We start from the raw sequence: 20,199 nt of genomic DNA on the forward strand, positions 1-20,199 counted from the left end.
TGTATATTTTTCAGATACATTTGGATGTCAGACACCAAGAAATAATCAGGTTTTATTTTGGCATAAAGTTTATTGAGTCATTCACAGTCGTAAGCGTTTGCTCCCATGAAGGATCGCACACATTTCCAGTTTATGTACAGGTTTCCTCAGCAGCAAATATTAGGAGAACGGTAAGTCAGTGGAATAAGAAAACATGAACTAAAACATGCTATGTGGAAATTCTCGTATATTACGAAGATTCAACACAAACAAAACATCAACTTGAAAAGGAAGTAATTAAATCTCATCTTCAAAACTCAAATCTGCTTCTGTGTGCGGTTAAAGTACCGGCTTTAAATCTAAAAGTATGAAATAAATAGAAAATAAAATACATTCGGCTCTCTTGGCTGGTCTCCGGGACCTCGATTAGCACTAATCTAAGACCTCAGATAACATCGGGGGCTAATCTGGGTCTCTGAATCCAGACCACTGCGTCAATCAAGACAAGAGCAACTTCTGTTAACGAGCAATTAATGCAGCTGCCATGACTTCCCATCGTCGTGCTCCCGTTCGCTCTGGAAGATGCTGGTCCGAGTCTGCGCACCCTCTCCGCGCCACAACGTTCTCCCACACTACACCCTCACTCCCACGGCCAGGAGAAGCACCACACGTGTTACACACACATCCACCTCTCCCAGGCAGTACATCTGTGCACACAATTTTGACACCCACTAGATTCCATTCACCTCGTATTAAAAATCATCCAGTAACTTAAACTTTTCTTGTAGATGACAAATAAAAAAATAATGTGTAGACAGTGAATCCTACATTTTCCAATTCTATTTTTCTTCATTCAAAATCGTGTTTTTTGTAATTCTTCCATCTAACGGATCCACATCCACGGATCTATGCGGGCATGAAGTCCTGCCAAAAGCAACGGTCAGAAACTTAATAAAAGAAACAATAAAATCTCATCTGGTTTTTTCAAAAATATAGATCTGTTGAACAACAAAGGCAAACGGAGAGGAGAGGGACGCGGTGAAGGACGGAGGCGGAGACGGGGAGCCGCACGTCTGGGACGGGCCTCGACTCCTCCCTCGGTCCCTCATCGGATGCCGGACCAGCTGTGCAGATAGGAGGTCCAGCCTGAGGACCGGGAGGCGCCGGCGGCTTCCTCCTCACCTGCAGTGGGACGAGTCCAGAGAGAGAGACGGGGTGGTTAGCGCACGCGTACCGTACAGACCCCTCCCGTGATGGATCGATGCCACCGCGTTGTGGGCGCGGTGCTTGGGTGCTGGGCTGGGTGGGCGCTCACCTTGGGCGATGGCCGCCAGCCTGCCCTTCTCCTCGGGGCTGAGCTGCAGCATGGTGTGGATGACAGGCAGCAGCGCCTGCCTCTCGCTGCCCGACTTCAAGAAGATGAACTGCAGCAGCACGTTCTTCAGGTACTCCAGGTTGGCCACCGACTTCTCCCGCTCCTGGTTCCTCTCCAGCCGCCGCACCTCGCTCTTCAGGAGCTGTGGGACGGACGCAGAGACATCATTGGACTGTGGGGACACTATTGTTGCTGCCGGTCTATCTTTAACCACCTCAGGCGATTGAAAAATGTTTGTACGGTTTGTTTAATAGGAAGTAAACCGAACTCTGGTGATGTAATCGATAAACAATATGCTGGTTTATAGCATTTCTACAAATTAGGGACCAAAATAAAAATGATGGAACGTATCTGTCAGCGGAGCTGGGCTCGGGGGGGGTTACCGTGATCTGCTCCATCAGGATGGCGTTGGTTGCCTCGGTCTCGTGCAGCAGGCCACTCAGATGCTCGATGCTCTTGTTGGCGGTGCTCAGGTTCTGAGACAGCTCCTCCTTGGACGGCTCAGCCTGCCACACGAAAGGCTCTGCGGAGATGATATGGATAGGATGGCTGAGACGGGAGACGGGAGACGGGAGACGGGAGACGGGAGACGGGAGACGGGAGACGGGAGACGGGAGACGGGAGACGGGAGACGGGAGACGGACCTGTCTTGGGTTCTGGCGAGTTGAGCAGCTGCTCCAGGGAGGGCAGGTGTGTGCCGGCCGAGGACACGGACTCCGACTCCGTGGTCTCCATGCCCTCGCCCTCCTCCCGGGCCATGGACTGCAGCTCGAACAGCGGCAGGTCGGCCGCCTTCCTCTCCTGCAGCATCTTCCTCTGCTGCTGGGCCGGTGCAGGACCTGCGGCACAAACGTACACAGCGCCGGTCAGGGGACTGTGATGGGAGCTGGCAGGGAATCGGGGTCTGCTGGGAATTCATCTCAAGGGGCAATCAATAGATTTAGTATGGAAATAAATACTCTGTTGTCGCTCAGTTTTTGTCAACAAACGTACACAATCTGATCTTGACAAACTCCCCAACCCGCCCATCGCACCGTGGTCTGAGCGCTGTGGGTCTGCAGCTCCACACTTTACCACACAGCTGCGATTTAAACAGTCATTGAGCGGATTCCCTGGCCCGTCTGGAATCTCTCGGATTCCGTGTCAATAGTGCACTATTCTGTCTGATACTGGGACTACGAAAAAGAAAACTTAGAGAACACACACAAAAGATATACCATATACGCAATATTTTCACAAGCAATTGCCACGAAAAATCGCCAAATTACTACAGTCCACGCAAAAATAAACACTGGCATAATGATCTATAGTGTCACTGAATATCATCGGTTAAATTTGGCACCTCGTCCAGCTCCTCTGAGCGAAACGGTTAACGAAAGGCCGCAATCCTGCGTCGTCTGTAGCCAAAAGGTGAAAAATCTGAAGGTTTGCAAAACTTTTAAAGCATAAATATTCACATATACGACGGCTCTTCTCTTTTAATCTGCGAAGTACAAACTTTGAATTGAACTGAATTCTCTAATGCTGCAATTCTCCACCAGAGAGCACTAGAGGGTCGCAATGAAATAAATCGCTTTAAAACCAATTAAACGTCAGGAAAAATGTACTGCGTTTAACAAATTTCTGCCGTTTCATAGAACTGAATGCACTGGAGATTGAACACTAACTGCCTGGACATCGCAGTAGCGCTGAGATACAAACAGAGGAGTTACACACACTAGCCTCATATTGTGAAGGTCTGAGCTCTGTTGGGGTTTAACACAAACAGCCTGCAAAGACGAGTGGAACACACCCTTCAGGAACAGTGTCTTAATAACAAACAAGCAAAACACCACAATAACAACAATAAAATGCAAATGGAAAAGCAGGAATGCTACCACACACACACACACACAGAGGCACCTCTCTCTCTGGCAGCCACATTAGAGACCCCGTGAGCAGAAACGCAACCCCTCGTGTCTCTGACAGGGAGGGAGGCAGGGAGTCCAGCTGGCGGGGGTGCTGCCGAGGAGCGGATCGATGGCAAGAGAGCGTGGCTAACGAGGGGGGGACTAACGGGTGGAGCGGGCGCACACAGCCCTCTCAGCATCTGTCCAGCGTCTCTCAACGTGGACTTCGACAAAAAGCCTGTTATTTCACATCAGCCACATCAAGCGCCTTGTATATCAAATAGTTTTGCCGTTACAATGATTGTAGTTTGGTCTTCCCCAACTGAAAAGGTAGAGGCAGATTGTAGTGCTGCTACGGTATTACTTCCAGTCAACGACAGACTGATGAAACGGGTTGTAAAATTAAGTCTTAAAGATGTTGCGTTCATTTTTAACCCCTTGTGAAGGGACTCGCTGGACAAGAGGCTCCTGCTTACAGAAATAGATCCTGCTGTATACTGTGAGTCACATACTTGGCCCTCAGGAAGCTCTGCTGGCGTGTTTAATTAGAATTAATTAATGACAATGTGCTGCATGTGCTTTGGAATATGCAGATTAGCTCTAAACCTCTCCACATGCTCAGGCAGTGGGTTTAAATCACCCAGGGAGCTCAGACCGGGCTGGGCACGACAGCAGACACACACACAGCCGTTCTGCCCAGAAGCAGGGCCTAGCGCTCCGGCTGGCCCGCGGTCTTACTGGTGGCGCTGGGCTCCCTCTGCAGCTGGAAGAGCTGGGCCTCCAGCCGGCCGACCTGCGCCTGCAGCGTCTCCACCGTGCAGCCGTGCTCCTCCTGCAGCCGGCGGATCTGCTCCTGGAAGCCGCCGCGCAGCGCATCGTTCTGGGCGGTCAGCTGGCTCAGCGTCTGGGCGTGCTCGGACCTCAGCAGCACGTTCTCCGCCTGCAGGGAGCCCAGCCTGGATGGAGAGAGGGAGCGAAAGAGGGGATGAACGGGTGGCCAGCATGGATGGGGTGCTACCGCGAGGGAGAAATCCCACGGCTCACCAATACTCGAGGAACGGCAGTCAGTGGTCGAGGTCTGAGCTCAGCTACAGTGAAGACTTCGGTCTCAGAAGCACATGCACACAAGCTTTTGTGTGTTTTAATTATACAGAACATACACATCTCCTGATGAAGGCACCAGAAACATTCAACAAATAGTCTGATCACTGTCACTCAAACCCAGCGCAGACACATTGGCTTCCCATCACAAGAAACAGACCCGAGACCAGGGGACACGGACAGGCCGATGCCCCTGGCGCACAGACGCCCCCGCCCTCACTTCTCTCGGAGCTCGGCCTCCTTGCTGACGCTCTCCTGCAGGATCTTGTTGTGCCGCTCCAGCAGTGCGTCGTGCTCCGTCTGCAGCTGCTGCAGCTCCGCATTGCTCCCCTGCAGGCTCAGCTGCGTCTCCTGCAGGCGGCCCCTCAGCTGCTCCACCGTCCTCTCCAAGAGCTCCCTGCCAGACACACACACACAGCAGCGCTCAGACACGGGCGGCCGGCACGGTCTGGAGCGCGCCGCACTGGCACAATGCCCAGATGGTGCCGCGATGACACCATCACTGAGCGTTACAGACACACAAGGTTGCCGGTTGCGTTTACTCTAGTCCTACCTCTCTGGTTTGGTCGCCTCGTTCTCCGTGTGCGTCGCAGACTTGTTCTTCTGCTGCTTCAGAACGTTGTGCACTCGGACTTTGTAGCCCTCGAACTCCGACACCGTGGTGGCCAGTTCTGCCTGCACACCAGAAACCAAAACAATAGACAAATCATCTCCTAGATTCACCTGGACATCTCTTCTTAATCCAGAAGGGTCATTAGGATGCTTTTACGCAGCTAGTACCGTTAATAATTACTAATTGCTAATGGACCCGAGAGCAGGAAACGCTCCTGCCTCGGCCGGGCCCTGGCACTCGATTCATCACCAGCCATTTAGCCCTGGAGGAGCATCCGTCAAAGTGTCGCTTTATAATGAAGTTTTGTTTAAGCCATTTAGCAGTGGTGCGATTGCTCGCTCCCAAGATGGAAAATCAATACTTGCTATTTATAAAATCCCCGCGAACAGTGCAGTTCCCACAGGGAGCCGGGCAGCTCGTTTGGCAGGAGCTGTGTGGGGAGGAGGTGGGGGGCCGGGGGCCAGTGCCACGTCGCCACACCTCAAACAGGGTGATTTATAGGCACGCCAGGGAAAATCAGGGGCGCTCTTTTCGAAGCCCAGTCTCCCGTTGCGGGCCTGGGGGCTCACCTTGGCGCTGCTGCACTCCTCCTGTAGGGCGCCGAGCCGCTGCTGGAAGGACCCGGCCGCCCTCTGGTGCTGCTCGGTCAGGGATCTGAGTTGCTCCTGCAGTCTGTGCCTCTCGGCGGCCAACTCGGCGCTCTGGATCTGCAAAGGCACGGGACACCTCCAGGTCACGACCGCCGCCCAAAAGCACCGTCACAGGAGGGGAAAAGGAAGGGAGACATGGGAGAAAAACGCAGCGATTTCTCTCAGATCAACGTACCTTGTGCTCCTCCAGCTGCTGCTGAGAGGCCTCCAGCTTCCCCCTCAGTGAAGCCTGCAGAACCATCTGATCCGCTTCCTGAACAGAGACCGCAGGGATTTATCAGACAGAGAACGCACTACAGATACACACTTCACGTTCCTATTCAGCCTCGCAGCACTCACGCTTTTCTTCGTATCAGCCAGATCTTTCTTTGTCTTCACGAGCAGTTGCTTCATCTTGGAGTTCTTCTCCTCTCCCTGATCGACGAGCGACTTCAGGGACGCTGAAAGCAAACCCACAGAAAGATACTGCGGTGAAAAATCATCATCACGGTCACCTTTGCTCTCACACGATGTTGGCGGAGAATTCGATTTTTCATTTATTTTGGGCTAAATCACCGCAGATTATTTTACTGTGGAGCATTAAGCAGGTGTATTTGACTGTACTGCATTTAAAACCGCACAGGAAATGCAGCATAGACAGGTTTCTCTTCATTAGTGAATCAAACCCCTCCAGTGAAATTAATCCTTAAATAAATAAATAAGGAGCACATGACCCTCTCTTTCTGTGAACGTCAGTACTATCTGTAGAAACGACTCAGCTTTGAAGACCCTCGCGCCCACTTCCTGCGTCACTTCCTTCCCCCCCAGAAAACGACAGCCACGGCGGGCAGCTTACAGATCTCCTCCAGCAGCACCTCCTGCCTCGTCCTCTGCGCATGGATCTCCTCCTCCAGCTCCCCGACACGGCGCTCCTGCTCAGCGATCTTCTGGTTCAGCTCCTTGACCAGCCGCTCGTAGTCGGCCATTTCCATGCCCATGAGAGTATTCTGCTGCGCATCCTGGGACACGAGGATGGGCATTCAGGAAGAGGTTCATAATTACTATTGTTATTGATTCATGTAGCCTAGGCCTTTATGTACCAAGAATCAGAATGGAATACTTTATAGGGGTTCAGGTAAGGCTTGACTTTCTGTGGAAGGTTATTCCAGGTTACAAGCTTGCCTGGGTCAATAGATGTGTGCCAGGGGGAACCTTAGTGACGGGGCGGATGTTTCCCAGGGGCAGGGTGTTTAGAGACACGGTGTAACAGTGATCTCCGTCCCCCACATACTGCCGCACTTCATTGCAGAGCGAGAGAGGTCTTGCGGGTCTCATATCTGGGCCCTTGCTACCCCACGTTAATAAGAACCGGTCGTATTTAGGTCTCATCACACGATGATGAGGACCTAGGATCATCAATGATTATCCTACAATTATGCTGCACCTATTTCCGCCAGCGACTCCACACTCGGCCTTTGACCCCCGCCAGCCGGGCAGAGCACTCGAGTGTTCGTCAAGCAGACTCCTCCGAGAATATCATTGCTTTATCATTACACTATATTCGCTATATTTATACATTTACAATCTAGGATGCAAGACCCTATATATTGTTTACTGTACATCTCATATACACTTGTGTAAATTCTAAATCTGTAAAATGTATTATGCCTTGAACTGCACTGTATTATTGCACTTTGTATTGCTCTGATATTTTGTAAGTTGCCCTGGACAAGGGCGTCTGCTAAGAAATAAATATATTAGTTCTTTATTACTCTATATCATTGCTTTATTATGTTTGTTCTTAGAAATCTACTCTGTAAAAATGTAGAAAACATCACTGTTCACACAGGTGTAAATCTGTAAAGAAAACAACCACCTATGAAACCGGTTACTTTGTGTGGTGCTAAGAATACAATGAATAGCAAACTGGGCTCTGAACTCTGGAGTAGAGATGGGTTCAGTCCCAAGTGGGGGGGCACTGCTGTCATATCCCTGAGCAAGAGACTTTACCCAGAATGCTCCATGCTGTGTAAATGGGTATGTAAACAATAAGGTGATATATTGTAACAATTGAAAGGTGCCCTGGATATTGCCATCTGCTAAGAATTTATAATTGGATGTACGTGCCTTCCGCAGGAGCTCCAGTTCTTGCATCGTTTCCTGCATTTGCTGCCTCTGTTTCTGCTGCGCTTTCTGAAGGTCCTCGATCTCTCGGGCCGCCGCGCTGTGGTCCTGTGAATCGGAAGAGCAGTCCGTGAGAGACATCACCTCCACACAGACCAAGACCAGAGAGGCTCGTAGGACTCGTCAGCGGCACTCCCGACTCCAGAGGTACATCTCTACCACACAGTCCATCACATAGAAAGTGAAGGCCCACAAGATCCCCAAATCTTGAGGTGTGAGGCATGATCAGTATTCAAACACAAAGACAGGTGCATAACATTATACAGCCACGGATAAGGGGATCCGGGAGGAGCTGGGCTTATTTTCCGGAGGAATTACATTTGCTACCCTCAGCCACACCTTGAAATATTCTCGGATTGTTTTTATTACCTTGATTTTTTGTTCCTTTAAAAGCCTCTCTCCCTCCAGCTCCTTCTCGAGCCCCGACTTCACCCGCAGCGCCTCTGAAACCTGGCCCTCCAGCTGCTTCACGTTGCTGTGCAGGGTGTCCATGCGCGCCACCAGGTCTTCCCTCTCGGACGTCAGCTGGTCTTGCTGCAAACAAATACAAATAAACACCAACCTGTTTATGCAGCAATTCCATTTCCACTATGAAGCTAGCCTCAAAGTGTGGGTGTCCTTGGTATTATGTTGTTATTCACCATAAAACTTTAGCTTATACTCTCGAAAAGCCACGTCAGTTATGTTTTTCCAACCCAGAGAGATGGATTCACACACTAGAACGTAAGGCGTTAGTTTATTATTTTCTTTCTTTCCTGGAAAATATCCAATAAAAAAAGACAATAAAAAAGAAATGCCAGACTGATTTTTAGACGCATTGCGCACAGTGAAGCTATGAATGATCCCAGGGTCCCATCTGTGGATTGGGGCTCCCAGGGGGCCACTGTGGTCACACAGCCGTGGGAAACTTGGGCACGAGTGACGCCATAAAGCTCAGAGGCAGCCATTCAAGACCGAGCTGCAGCAGATGGTAAGAGACTTCAATTCTTAAAAAATATGGTTTTACAGATTCCTGCATTTCTCTGCCTGGTTCATTAAAGAGCTCCTGCCTCTCAGGCCAGGGGTGACCCCTGAGACGTTCAGAAGTGGTCTCCACCGTTTCATCAGGTGGCGAATCTCCCACCTGCAGGTGAACTAGCGTGAATCGGTCTCGGGATCTGACGGGAAGCCCCCCCACGCTCACAGGAGGGCCACAGCGCTCCACAGTACCTGGACGGCCGCCGCCTGCAGCCTCTTGGTCAGCTCCCCCACCTGCCGCTCGCCGGCCTCGGCCCGCTCTCGCTCCCGGTCCAGCACCTCGCTCAGCTTGTCGTACTCGGCCTGGAGGTTCTGCGGACGAGAACAGGGCGACAGGACTGAGTCTCGGGAGAGAGCCGTATCCGCACGAACCTCGGTCCTGAGCTGTGTGGACACTTCGACATCACTCTCAGGCACAGCGGTGAAAGACTGACAATAACTCGGTCTATAGGTGTCACTACACAGAATGTAACTTATAAAGAGCAGAAAGGATATCAGGTGCGTTTACACTGCAGTTTCTGAGCAGGATCAAGTGTACCGATGCATCTGATCCGGATCTGAACTGGCAGTGTAAACACGCCTATGGTTTAATCAACGGGACAAATTAACATTTCAAACCCATTCAACTTTGATTTCAGAAAAGATGGCCACTATCTTTTTTAATACATCATACTGACACTTCAATACAGAAAAGTCCAGGAATAAAGTTCCTGAAACCCCCGTGTCGTCATATCTTTCTTGAACAGCTGGAACCAGAGTTTGGAGTCAGGAAAGGCACACAGAGGGCGCTCCTCTGGCCTGGTTCCCCAACTTCAATTCTAGACCAAAAACACTCCTGCTCTTAGAGTCTTGGATTGACAATGGAGTCAAATTATAAGTAAATGGGGCGAAAGTTAAGGTTGAGAAGTTCTTCTCCTAGATTTGTCTGCAGCGATGTTTAAATCAAAAACTGCCCCAGAGTGAGATGCAAGAGTGGAGACCGGTTATGTGGTCAGCTTTTATTTCATAATATTGTACTTGAGAAGGACAGCGACATTTATAAACACACAGGGCTTGAGTAAAAGTAGTCGCCAAACACCAGTTCAACTCCCCGAAAACTGCCTCCTGCATCACAGCCACAGATCCGTGTATTTTGCCGGCAGGTGTGATGGCGTGTCAGGTCTGAGGGGGTACCTTGTAGCCCTCCGCTCCCTGTATGATATCCTTCATGGAGCCAGACAGCCTGTCTCTCTCTGCTTTGCAAGACTCCACTTCTTCTTTCAGGGATTTAACCTGCCAGAGAACAGAGCTTTATTTAAGACGTCTGGAAACCTGAAAAGGTCAAATCACCATTGTCTGAAAGTCAGAACAGAGACTATAAAGTAGCAACCATGTAATGAATCATAATTTAACAAGCCGAATGATAAATATGCAAGAACATAGGAACATAAGCAATAGATTACAAGCATAAACGAATCAGATGTGCAGATGATCCCCACGACACGCTCGCCTACCTCCTTCCGGCTGTTGTCCAGCTCTTTCTTGGCTTTCACGGCCACCGCTTTGATCTTGTGCATCTTCTCGTCCTTTTCTCTGCTCTCTCGTTCCAGAGCAGCTGTATCATCATAAAAAGGAGAGAGAATGTCAGAAAGGGGTCGACTCATGAAAAAACAGTAAATGCCAGCGAGCAGCGCACCGAGGAAAACAACAATCGAGGGCTTGGGTTCATTAATGTCCTCTCACGACTCAAAGTGGGGGGTCAAAGGTTATTGCAAAATGTATTTAAGGCACAATAACAGGATATTTATGATCTCAAGGGGGTGCAGGCAGCCTTTATGTCCAGCGCTTGCTCAGCTATTCAGCACTAATGCTGAAAAAATGTTCGGAACCGGGACAACTCAGTGTCGGGCGGCCCGGCACTGACAGACGCATCCGAGCAGCTCCTTAAAGGTCTCGCCCCCAGCAATGAGCCTCACTGGCATTAAACGACTCCTCGATAAATAAACCCGGGCTCTGCAATCGTCTCACACATGCCCCTTAATTGAGGCGTAATCACAGCCAGCCTGGGGGAACACGGTGTCAGATGAAAGGCGAGGAGCACCAGGCTTCATCGGGGAGGGGGGGCAGAGAGGTTTACACGGCTGCTCTTCAAAGACTCCCGGGGGCCCCCGAGCGATCACTCGTCCGTGACTCTTATCCTGTGTACTCTTAATTGAGCTAATTTGCTAACGGGAGCGATCCAACGCAACCTGTTGTTGTGCACCGACCGAAAAGACTACAGCAAGTGAAAGACAAAGGCTGCTCTCAGAAACTCTCAGAAAGACAGAAAATATCCTTGTTTGCAGAAGGAAGCTCTTGTTCAGTCCAGTCAATATTTACTTTGCAGTGTTGGACTACTGCATGTCCATGTAAAATTATATTTGCAAGTTAAACATTACCTATTTTGTCACTCAGCTCCGTCACTTTTGTGTCTTCGGCCGTGGACACCTCTTTGGATTCCTACATTGGGAATATAAAAATATATGGAGATTTCAGATGCATCTTGGGTAGAAATAAAGTGTGTATCCATGCAGAGAAATAATAAAAGATAAGTGTGTTATAATAAATCGGGGGAAACTAGTCTGACAACTGTAGTGTCTGAGCACCTATGACTCTATTATGTCGCAAATTACGAATGTGACTGAGGGAACCCGTTTCAGAATAAATATGCAGATTACAGAGCATACACCAGAAGAAACTAGACACTTTAGATTTATTGCATCTGCTCCATCCACACAGAAGAGCGTCCGGCTACGACGGCTGTACACAGAGCCACGTCAGACATTTTAGCAGCATTGTCAGAATGAGAAAAGCAAACATCCTCTGAAAGCAAACATATTAAACTAACTGACCCTACCCTGAACTCTGCACTTTCCTATACATCACTTCACCTCGGCTTTCCTGGGAACTTCCCTGCAGTCGACGGAACTGGGAATTGAATTAAAGATTTAATCAAAATAAACAGATGTACATGCATAAACAGTGCCCTGTAACGGGACTGCAAACGCAACAGGAAGTCAACATCGTTTGGCCCGTGTCCTTCCCCCCGGGACTCCGATTCCCATCCCCCGCAAGCTGTCTGGCCACCATAAACAAGCGGATTAACGGAAGAGATAATTAAGTGCCGCACGCCGGACTGGGCCCTGGGCAGGAACATCTACCTTGACGTGGGGGTGTGACGGCACAGCTCGGCAGGCTGTAGAATAGCATAAACTGAGGGGAAAGGATATTTTCTCTGTATTTCGTCATTATTATTCATATACCACTACTAATCTTATGTTTAACAGAATGCAGGCCTTCAATAGGAGCCTAAACTGACATGTTTTATGCTCGTAAATAACATCTGTACAGACGTAAATCTACGGTCAGAGAATTGAGTGCATATACACATCATTATTTTTGTTTGTTCCTCATTTTTGTTTCATGAAAGCTACGCTCGGCAATTAGGTCAATTCCAGAGATTGCAATTGTTACAAATGCAGTACGTTGTAGATTTTCATAACACAAACCTTCAGGTCATCGATATCTTTCTGTAGGCGGGAAGCCAGAGACTCTCTCTCCATCAGGAGCTGCTGCAGTTGCTCCTTCTCTCCCAGGTTTTCCATCGCCAGCTTCTCGCTCTTGCCCCCCAGGTCGACCCTCTCGCTCTCCTTCTCTCGCAGTTTCTCTGACGCCTCGGCGAGTTGGGCCAGCAGCTGCCCGTTCTCCTCCTTCATCTTCTCGTTCACGTCCTTCATCTGCAGCAGGTCCCTCTGCAAGGCCTCGGTGTCAGCCACCACCTCCTCCAGGTTCTCCTTCAGCATGGTCCTCTCCTTGCTCTGGTCGTCAACTAACGACTGCAGCTCGGCACGCTGCTGTCCGCTCTCCTCCCTGATCCTCTCGATGTCATCATAGAGTCGGGCAATTTTCTCATCGCTCTGCAGGAGCAAACTCTTCTTCTCCTCCAGGACCTTCGCCAGAAGCTCATGCACCAGCTCAGAGATGTCCTTGGTTGCCAGTTTGGCCTCCTCCAATGGTCCCAGGCTGGCTTCTCGCTGGAAAACACTAACAATCTGCTGCCTTGACAGAGACAACTGCTGTTCCTTCTCCTCGAGGCCTTGTCTCAACCTCTCCCTCTCCTCCGACACAGACTGCAAGGATGTCTCCAGCTCCCCTCGCTCTCGATGAGACTCGCTCACCCTCTCCGAACGGAGTACGCCGATCTCCTCCTGCAGACAGTCCTTGGTCTTCTTGAGTTCAGACAGCTCTTCTGCCAGTGCCTTCAGATCAGAAGACTGCCGCTCCTTGTCCAGCCCAGCCTCCGCAAGCCTGCCGTCCAGGACATCCAGCTGGTGGCTGATGCGCTTGTTTTCCGCCAGGGCGACCTCCAGGCTGGCTTCTGCCTCCTGCTGCTTCTGCAGCAGCTCCGCGTTGACCCGGGACACATCCTCCAGACTCTGCTGAAGTTCAGACGCCCGGTCTCCCTCCAAACTGTGCGTCTCTCTCAAGCACTCCGAGTCCTTCAAACGCAACAGTGTGTCCTCCTTCTCCCGAGTCAGCTGCGTCACGCTCTCCTGCAGCTCCTGCACGGTGCTCTCGTTCCGGTGAAGCAGAGCCAACATCTCCTTGTTTTTCTGCTGCGCGTTACTTAGTGCCGACCTCAGTTCCTCCGAGTCGTCCTGCTGACACTTCTCCACCTGGGCCTCCAGGCTCTGGATGCGCTCGAGGAGGCCATCCTTCTCGTTGAAGGCCGCCCTCAACTTCTGCTGCAGCTCGTGGACCGCGGAGGCCCCCTGATCCTTCATGGCGTTGTACTGCTTCACAAACTCTGCCGTCCGGTCCGCCAGCTCGGACTCCAGGTTCCGGAGGATCTCCTTGGTCTGCTCGTAGTTGTGCACCGCTTCGTTCCTCTCCGAAGCCAGCTGGTCACACCGCTCTTTCAGTTTCAGGGTTTCCTGGAGCCTCTTCTCCAGGTCTGTCGCTGTGGCAGACGTCAGGTTTTGCTCCAGCGCCTTCAGCTCGACCTGATGCTTCTCCTTCAGGATGCTCAGCTCCTGTTCGTGCTGGTTGAGCGCCATCTCCCAGTGCTCGTTGGTGACCTGCAGCTTCTCCCGGCAGGTGGACGCCACGCCCTCGCTGTCCTCCTGGCTCATCTGCAGCTCGTTGATCTTGAACTCCAGCTCCTCCCTCTCCAGGAGGAACTCATCCCTCGCCTGCTGCAGCTCCGACTCCAGCCTGCTCTTCTCGTTGCCCACGTAGGTAAGCTCGTCCTGCAGCATCGTCTGCTGGGCCTGCAGATCCGCCACGAGGAGCTTCAGCCGGTCGGCCTCGTCCTCCTGCTGCCCCCCTGAAGCTGGGGAGGCCGTGTGGTTCTGGACCCCCGCCGGGCCCGTCTCCTCTTCCTCCTCCTGCACGTCCTGGAGGCTGCCGTCGTGCTGCGCCAGCTGCTCGGTCAGCGCTTCCTGGATCACGAGCAGCCGGTCCCTCTCCGCCTCGTACTCAGCCGCCGACGCCTCCAGCTGCTCCATCAGCATCCTGGCCTCCTCCTGGTGGGCCTCCCGGATCTTCGACATCTCGGCGTAGAGGTTCTCAACCTCCTGCCGGGACTCGGCCAGCTCCGCGTCGTGCGCCTCCCTCAGCCCGTCCAGCTCCTTGACTCGCTCCTCGTCCGCCAGGCCCAACTGGCGCTGCAGGACGGAGAGACGCTCCTCATAGTCCTGCCTGACGAGCTCCAGGTGGGCCTTGATCTCCTCGGCTTCGCCCTGCTGGCTTTCCCGGTCTTTCCTGGACTCTTTCAAGAGCTGCTGGAGACCCTCGACCTCTTCCTGGTGCTGGGATCGAACGGCGTCCAGCTCCTTCTTCAAAACTACCACGTTTTGCAAGTGTTCCTCGTTCGATCGGTCAGACTGCTCCTGGAGCTGCGTGAACTTCTCCAACACCTCCTAGTGACACAAGGAAGTATAAATGAATCTCAAGGGGTTCACAGAGCACAGACCATTGATTAAATGGATTCATATATAAATTAGCTAACTTGAAATATATATACAGCAATAATTTAATCAAAATACGAGGATGACCTTGATAAAACATTTCACATCACTTTGTATGTCAGTAATTCAATATATTCTAGGTTAGGAATAACAAAAACATAAATGCTTTTTAAAGTTGAACATTTCTCTTTAACCTTTGCCTCTTGCTTTGCCTTTTCATTTTCTTTCCTCAGCAACACCAGTTTCTGCTGGGTCTCAGCCTTCTCCAGGAGAACCGCATCCATCCTTTCAGTCAGCTCCTGATTCAGACGAGAACGTGCAAGAGAACTGGGTTCAGCATCACACATCAACTACAGCAGCTCATTCCCTCACTCTCGTTATCAGGAGTTTCATTAGTGGTTACCTTTGACTTACCCAACCAGAACACGCTTTGTTTCAGCCACTTAATTGACATTTAAGGTCGAGGCACGTAATGCAGAAAGAGAAAGCTATACTCTCGCAAAGCCTAACTTGCAAAAACACAAAAACAAAACAATGCTGGTTGACTAAAGCTGTACAGTTTCTCAACAAGCACCATTTCCTTCCAGTAAGCAAGCTGCAACTGCTCACAAACAGGACACAAAGCACAACAAACCAGCCCTGACACAGAAAACAGTTCCCGTTTGAAATATGACCAGACGCCCTTGTCTCCTGCAGGGAAACTGATGCACGGCTACCTCATCTTTTGCATCAAAACACACAATTAAAACATATTACCTTCAGTCAGACATGAATGAGAGGACAACATCAATTATTTTACACACACACCTGTATGATCGTATCATCTGCTCCACTGTTGGACTTGGCTTTGAGTTCTCCAACTTCCTTCTCCAAATCTGAAAGAGATGGATTTGTTAAAGCAGACATCGTTCATAATGTGGACATGTATATACATATACATATATAAACGTACACTGCCGGTCAAGTTTTAGAACACCTACATTTTTCAAGTTTTTATTGAAATTTATGCAGTTTAATGTCTCAATGTACTCTGAAATTAAAACATAGAATAAACAATTGGAGATAAAAACAAAATGTAACCCCTTAAGCTGAGAAACCCCTCTGGTCCCCTTAAAAGGGCAGCAAATCCGTGTGCCTCTCTTTAATCCCATGTGTGCTCTTCACTGTTGTGTTGTTTGCCAATTGTTTGGTTTCGCATGAAAGCTCAGACTCTCAGCTTTCTAACGATGTGAAGCATTCTCTGATGTGAAAAAACTTGATTTTTATACCCCCCCACATTCTGAAAAGGGGGGTGGGGGGGAAACTTCGTCTGAGTAGGAATACAAAATCTCAGAAAATATTGACAATTATGACATATTCTTAAACCAGACAGTCAAAACAAAACAAGACCATCTACGTTTTGGTAGAAGCAACACACACCCGTAGAGCTGAAAATGTCAAGATGGAAAACAGTTTAGAGTACTAATACACAATGATTTTACATCATTGGATCTGAACTTCTCCGTGTTTGATAGAACATAAAATAATATATACCTGTTCTAAACAAAATAAGCCTATTTGCAAAGAAATCCGATCGAAACTGAGTGATCTGTGACCGTCTGAATGAGACCCCCTCCCCCCCACCGGAGCAGACTGCGTGTTCACCCCCCAGGCTCTGAATGACGGCAAGCGACACGGACACTGTGAATCGGATGTGTTTGAGAATGAAACGCACTGGTAGCCAAGAGAATAAGCTTTCAAACGATGTGCGCATTGTAGGAATACAGTGTCACTTCTATACACAGGAGCTGTGTGTAACACTGACAAATAATGCTTAAGAGGGTGTAGTAACACAGTGTATAACTCTGAAATGTACATTATTTTTCAGTTTTTGGTAACCTACACTTTTTTCTTAACCTCTGGCAGTTTACTGCCTACCTTTGTACCATTTCAGGTTATTCACTGGACTTGAACTGCTTAAAGTTCAATAAAAACTGGAAAAATGGGGGTGTTCTAAAGCTTTTGACATGTAGTGTAAAACAAATACAAGACTTCAAGCTTATTCATTTAAATAAAACAATGAACAATGTATGAGTTTGTTTATACGTTTATACACAAAACCCAAAATGACAGAACCCTGATCCTTACCTGCACATTTCGATTTGAGTTTCTGCAGGACCACCATCTGCTTCTTGGAGAACTTGATGAGGTCTTCTTTAGACAGTGTGTCCAACTGCAGACGACAAAACAAAACAGAGCAACACAAATATAAAATGATATGAATGACAGGAGCCTTCTTTCCCCAACTGGATCACCCACCATTAAAGTGAAAGCAATGCAGGAGACACACAATTGGGATCAGGATGTCCCAGGGGGGAGACAGTTGAAAACAGCAGGTAAACACTAGACTTCAGTACCTTAGACTTTGCAGCGCCGGGGGTGGACGGCGAAGCCATGTTGTCTGGGTTGTTTTCCTGCTTAGAGAGGGAGGAACAACACAGATCAGTCTTGAAAGTTTCCTTTTATAAATCACGTTTATTTATCTTCCCACTTCCATTGACACCAGGGTGCCTTGGACAGTGCCATGCTTGTCCGGGTCCTGTGGTTTCGCTCCGACACACACACCCCCTGTTCCCTGAGCATCAGGCTCTGACGTCCAGCACAGTACTGAGCACTGCATATCCTGAATAACAGGTCTGTCCACATACACTGCCTGCACCCTGAACACACCCCTGTATGACCAATGCTATAGATATTGGAGGCTCATCTATACAACAGCTGACAATATCTAGCTTTTAAATTTTTATTATGCATTAGTTACATTGAATGCATTGCTATTTGAGTATTATACTGACAGCCAAAGAAGCGAAAGCCACTGTCGTGGGTACATACATTACACACAGCAGTGCCACACAGTAAACACACTTCATCAATGAATAAGGAGTTATCCCTGCTTGTGCACAGTTTAACTGAACCGTAGCTGCTCATGTGCAGCCTGCGACCCCCAGCTCAATCTCCAGCACAAGGACAGGACAGACAATAACCCTGAACAGCACCGGGGTCACTCAAAAGCACAATGTCTGCCTCTGCTTTCCGTGTTGCCGTCCCAGCCCCCCACAGCCCTCAGACCCACTCACCTCCATTGCCGAGGACAAGACCGATACCTGCCAGCGTCCGCCGCTCACACGTCAGTATGTCAGCAATGATAATAATAATGATAATAATACACGGCGTTACTTGTGCGTGTGGAGCCGCATCCCAGCGCCCTGAGCCCGCAAACCCGCACTTCCGCCTTCGTGCTCTGTCAACACTGACGTCACGCCGGAGGTGCGGCCTCTGTAGCGGAAGTGGTATTTTCCACCGAAACATCCGTGCATATAAACATTGATATCATTTGCTTTGAATTCTGTTATTATATTAGAAATCACGCTCAGCTCAACTTTTCAGCACACCTGTTTCTTTCTCTATGTCATTCTTCGTTACATCTTATATATCCCCGGCGAGGCAAACTTTATTCCACAACAAAACATGACACAGTATTCAGTTTCTAAATGTCCAGAAAAAAACAACAGCACAATTCCAACTGTTGCCAGAAAGGCAGAGACAGGGTGAGCAAAGACCAGCAGATGTCAATGAAAGGACCAGGGTTGCCAGACAAGCTGATTTGAGCAGTGTGCAGAATGAAACGGGTCAGATTTGCACGAATATATGATGGAAGTCTTCAATGCTCAGTGTTCCTGAATTATGTGCATTTTATTATTTTTATATTTACAAATGTACAAGATACAATACACATGAAAAACACAGGTGGTAGAGCATTCAGTTATAGGGCCCTAAAGCTGTGGAACGATCTTCCAGCCAACGTAAGAGATCTGTCTTAGCCTTTAAATCACGGCTGAAGACTCATCTGTTCAGTCTCTGTTTTTCTAGCCCATAGTGCCGCTGGTGTGCCATGGTCATGCGATTGCACAACTGTCTTTGGAAATGTCCTGCACTGCATGACCAGTATCTGAGCACGACTGCCTTCTTGTCTTCCAGCAACAGCCTCCTCTGAGGGTCCAATGAGGCACCTCGTCCCCCACGATGGAAGTCTGATGAGGCACAACCCACCCCAGAGGCACCTCACCACAGCACAACAGGGCATCCACACCCAAGGTCTGACGAGCCATCACAACCCAAAGCCTGTTGATGGTCCAAACCCTCCACCCCCGATGGCCAGCAAGAGGCCTCCTCCAGAGGGAAGAGCACAGCCAGCAGCACCGATCAAGAGCTTTCTGATCTCCTTGCTGCTGTAACAACTACACTGCCTGGAGGGGAGGCAACCATTAGGCCTAGACCCTAAGCCGTGGACCCCCAGAGATTCATTTTCTCCTACATGCCATCCATAGGAGTTATTTTGTTTTTCTCTCCTCTGTGCCTAAATGGTTTATTTACTTAAATGTTCACTTTATTTTAGATCATGTAAACTGTTTACAGGTCTACATTTATTTTACTTATTGTATTTTTGTATTATTTTATTTTGCTGTACATTTGTTGTATGTTTACCAGTCTGTAAAGCACTCTGTGGGTACCCTGCGAAGGGTGCTATACAAATAAAAATTGATTGATTGATTGAAATGTTACAGGTGGTGCCAAAGGTTCTGCATCTTTTCTCTTAATTTTCACTTATATTATTCTTTATTTTAGTGAATTGGTTGTTTTTCTTTATTCATTCAATTTGATCATTAGTCTATTATGTGATTGTTTGTGTTCAGGTGTGTTTATTTGATTGCATGGGGTACACCCGTCTCCCTGAGCGGCAACCTGCCTTCACTCACAGCCGGCACTAAACCTGTCCGCTTCAGCATTGTCCCACCTGTACCGCTCCTTCTCTGAAACAAATAAAAGCCTGTCTATAGAGTGAATTCCAATAGGCTACCAGCTGTACCTGTTCATTATACACCCCATTATGCAATCTTAAAAGCTATGCTTAGCTCTGTATTTCTAAAATGTAATCTGTATTGATTCATGGTAGAATTAGGGGTGGGCGATATGAACTGAATATGATGAGATAATATCAAGATATACAAGAAAATAAAATATTCTGAATTAAATGTTATGAGCCCTTAACTAATTATATAATAATAAAATAATAATAATATGACTCTAGGTTGCTTTTAACCCCATAACACCTGAAAGGGAATGGCACTAGACACAGCATGCACCTGAATTCATCAGTATGTTACCTGTCCGATGAGACATGGGAAAGCATTGGACATCTGTTATGGTACTATTAAAGGGGCATTTAAATCCATTGCTAAAGCACCACTTGGTTAATCTGTCTACGACACAATTTATTTAGTTCTGATTTATAAATCACTGAAAAGAGGGCAAACTCAGCAGACTGCATTCAGGAATTGCAGGAGTGCAATGAGTGCAAGGATTGGGACATTTTTAAAGACTCTTG

The 20,199-nt window shown here is 48.8% G+C and overlaps 1 protein-coding gene across 3 annotated transcripts; it reads right to left on the bottom strand.

Moving 5' to 3' along the window:
* Positions 1–50: 50 nt before the first annotated feature.
* On the bottom strand, positions 51–18,044 carry gcc2 (GRIP and coiled-coil domain containing 2). 3 transcript variants are annotated; one of them, XM_066706000.1, is made up of 23 exons: positions 17,891–18,044; positions 17,171–17,227; positions 16,902–16,986; positions 15,582–15,649; positions 14,969–15,073; positions 12,315–14,726; positions 11,205–11,265; positions 10,281–10,381; positions 9,961–10,059; positions 8,980–9,099; positions 8,140–8,304; positions 7,714–7,818; positions 6,443–6,605; positions 5,947–6,047; positions 5,783–5,860; positions 5,527–5,664; positions 4,898–5,019; positions 4,565–4,741; positions 3,982–4,199; positions 1,999–2,193; positions 1,738–1,877; positions 1,295–1,496; positions 51–1,161 (listed from the first exon to the last, which is right to left on the bottom strand). In XM_066706000.1, exons 1-23 carry the CDS (start codon positions 17,894–17,896, stop codon positions 1,085–1,087), a joined length of 4,995 nt encoding a protein of 1,664 aa, XP_066562097.1. In that variant the 5' UTR covers positions 17,897–18,044; the 3' UTR covers positions 51–1,084. The 3 variants fall into 3 exon arrangements, with proteins under 3 accessions (XP_066562097.1, XP_066562098.1, XP_066562096.1); XM_066706001.1 differs by having other exon boundaries at positions 12,315–14,723; positions 17,171–17,230; XM_066705999.1 differs by having other exon boundaries at positions 17,171–17,230.
* Positions 18,045–20,199: the final 2,155 nt, after the last annotated feature.

The sequence above is a fragment of the Amia ocellicauda genome, chromosome 6 (genome assembly GCF_036373705.1).
Source record: "Amia ocellicauda isolate fAmiCal2 chromosome 6, fAmiCal2.hap1, whole genome shotgun sequence".
NCBI classification, from domain to species: Eukaryota; Metazoa; Chordata; class Actinopteri; order Amiiformes; family Amiidae; genus Amia; species Amia ocellicauda.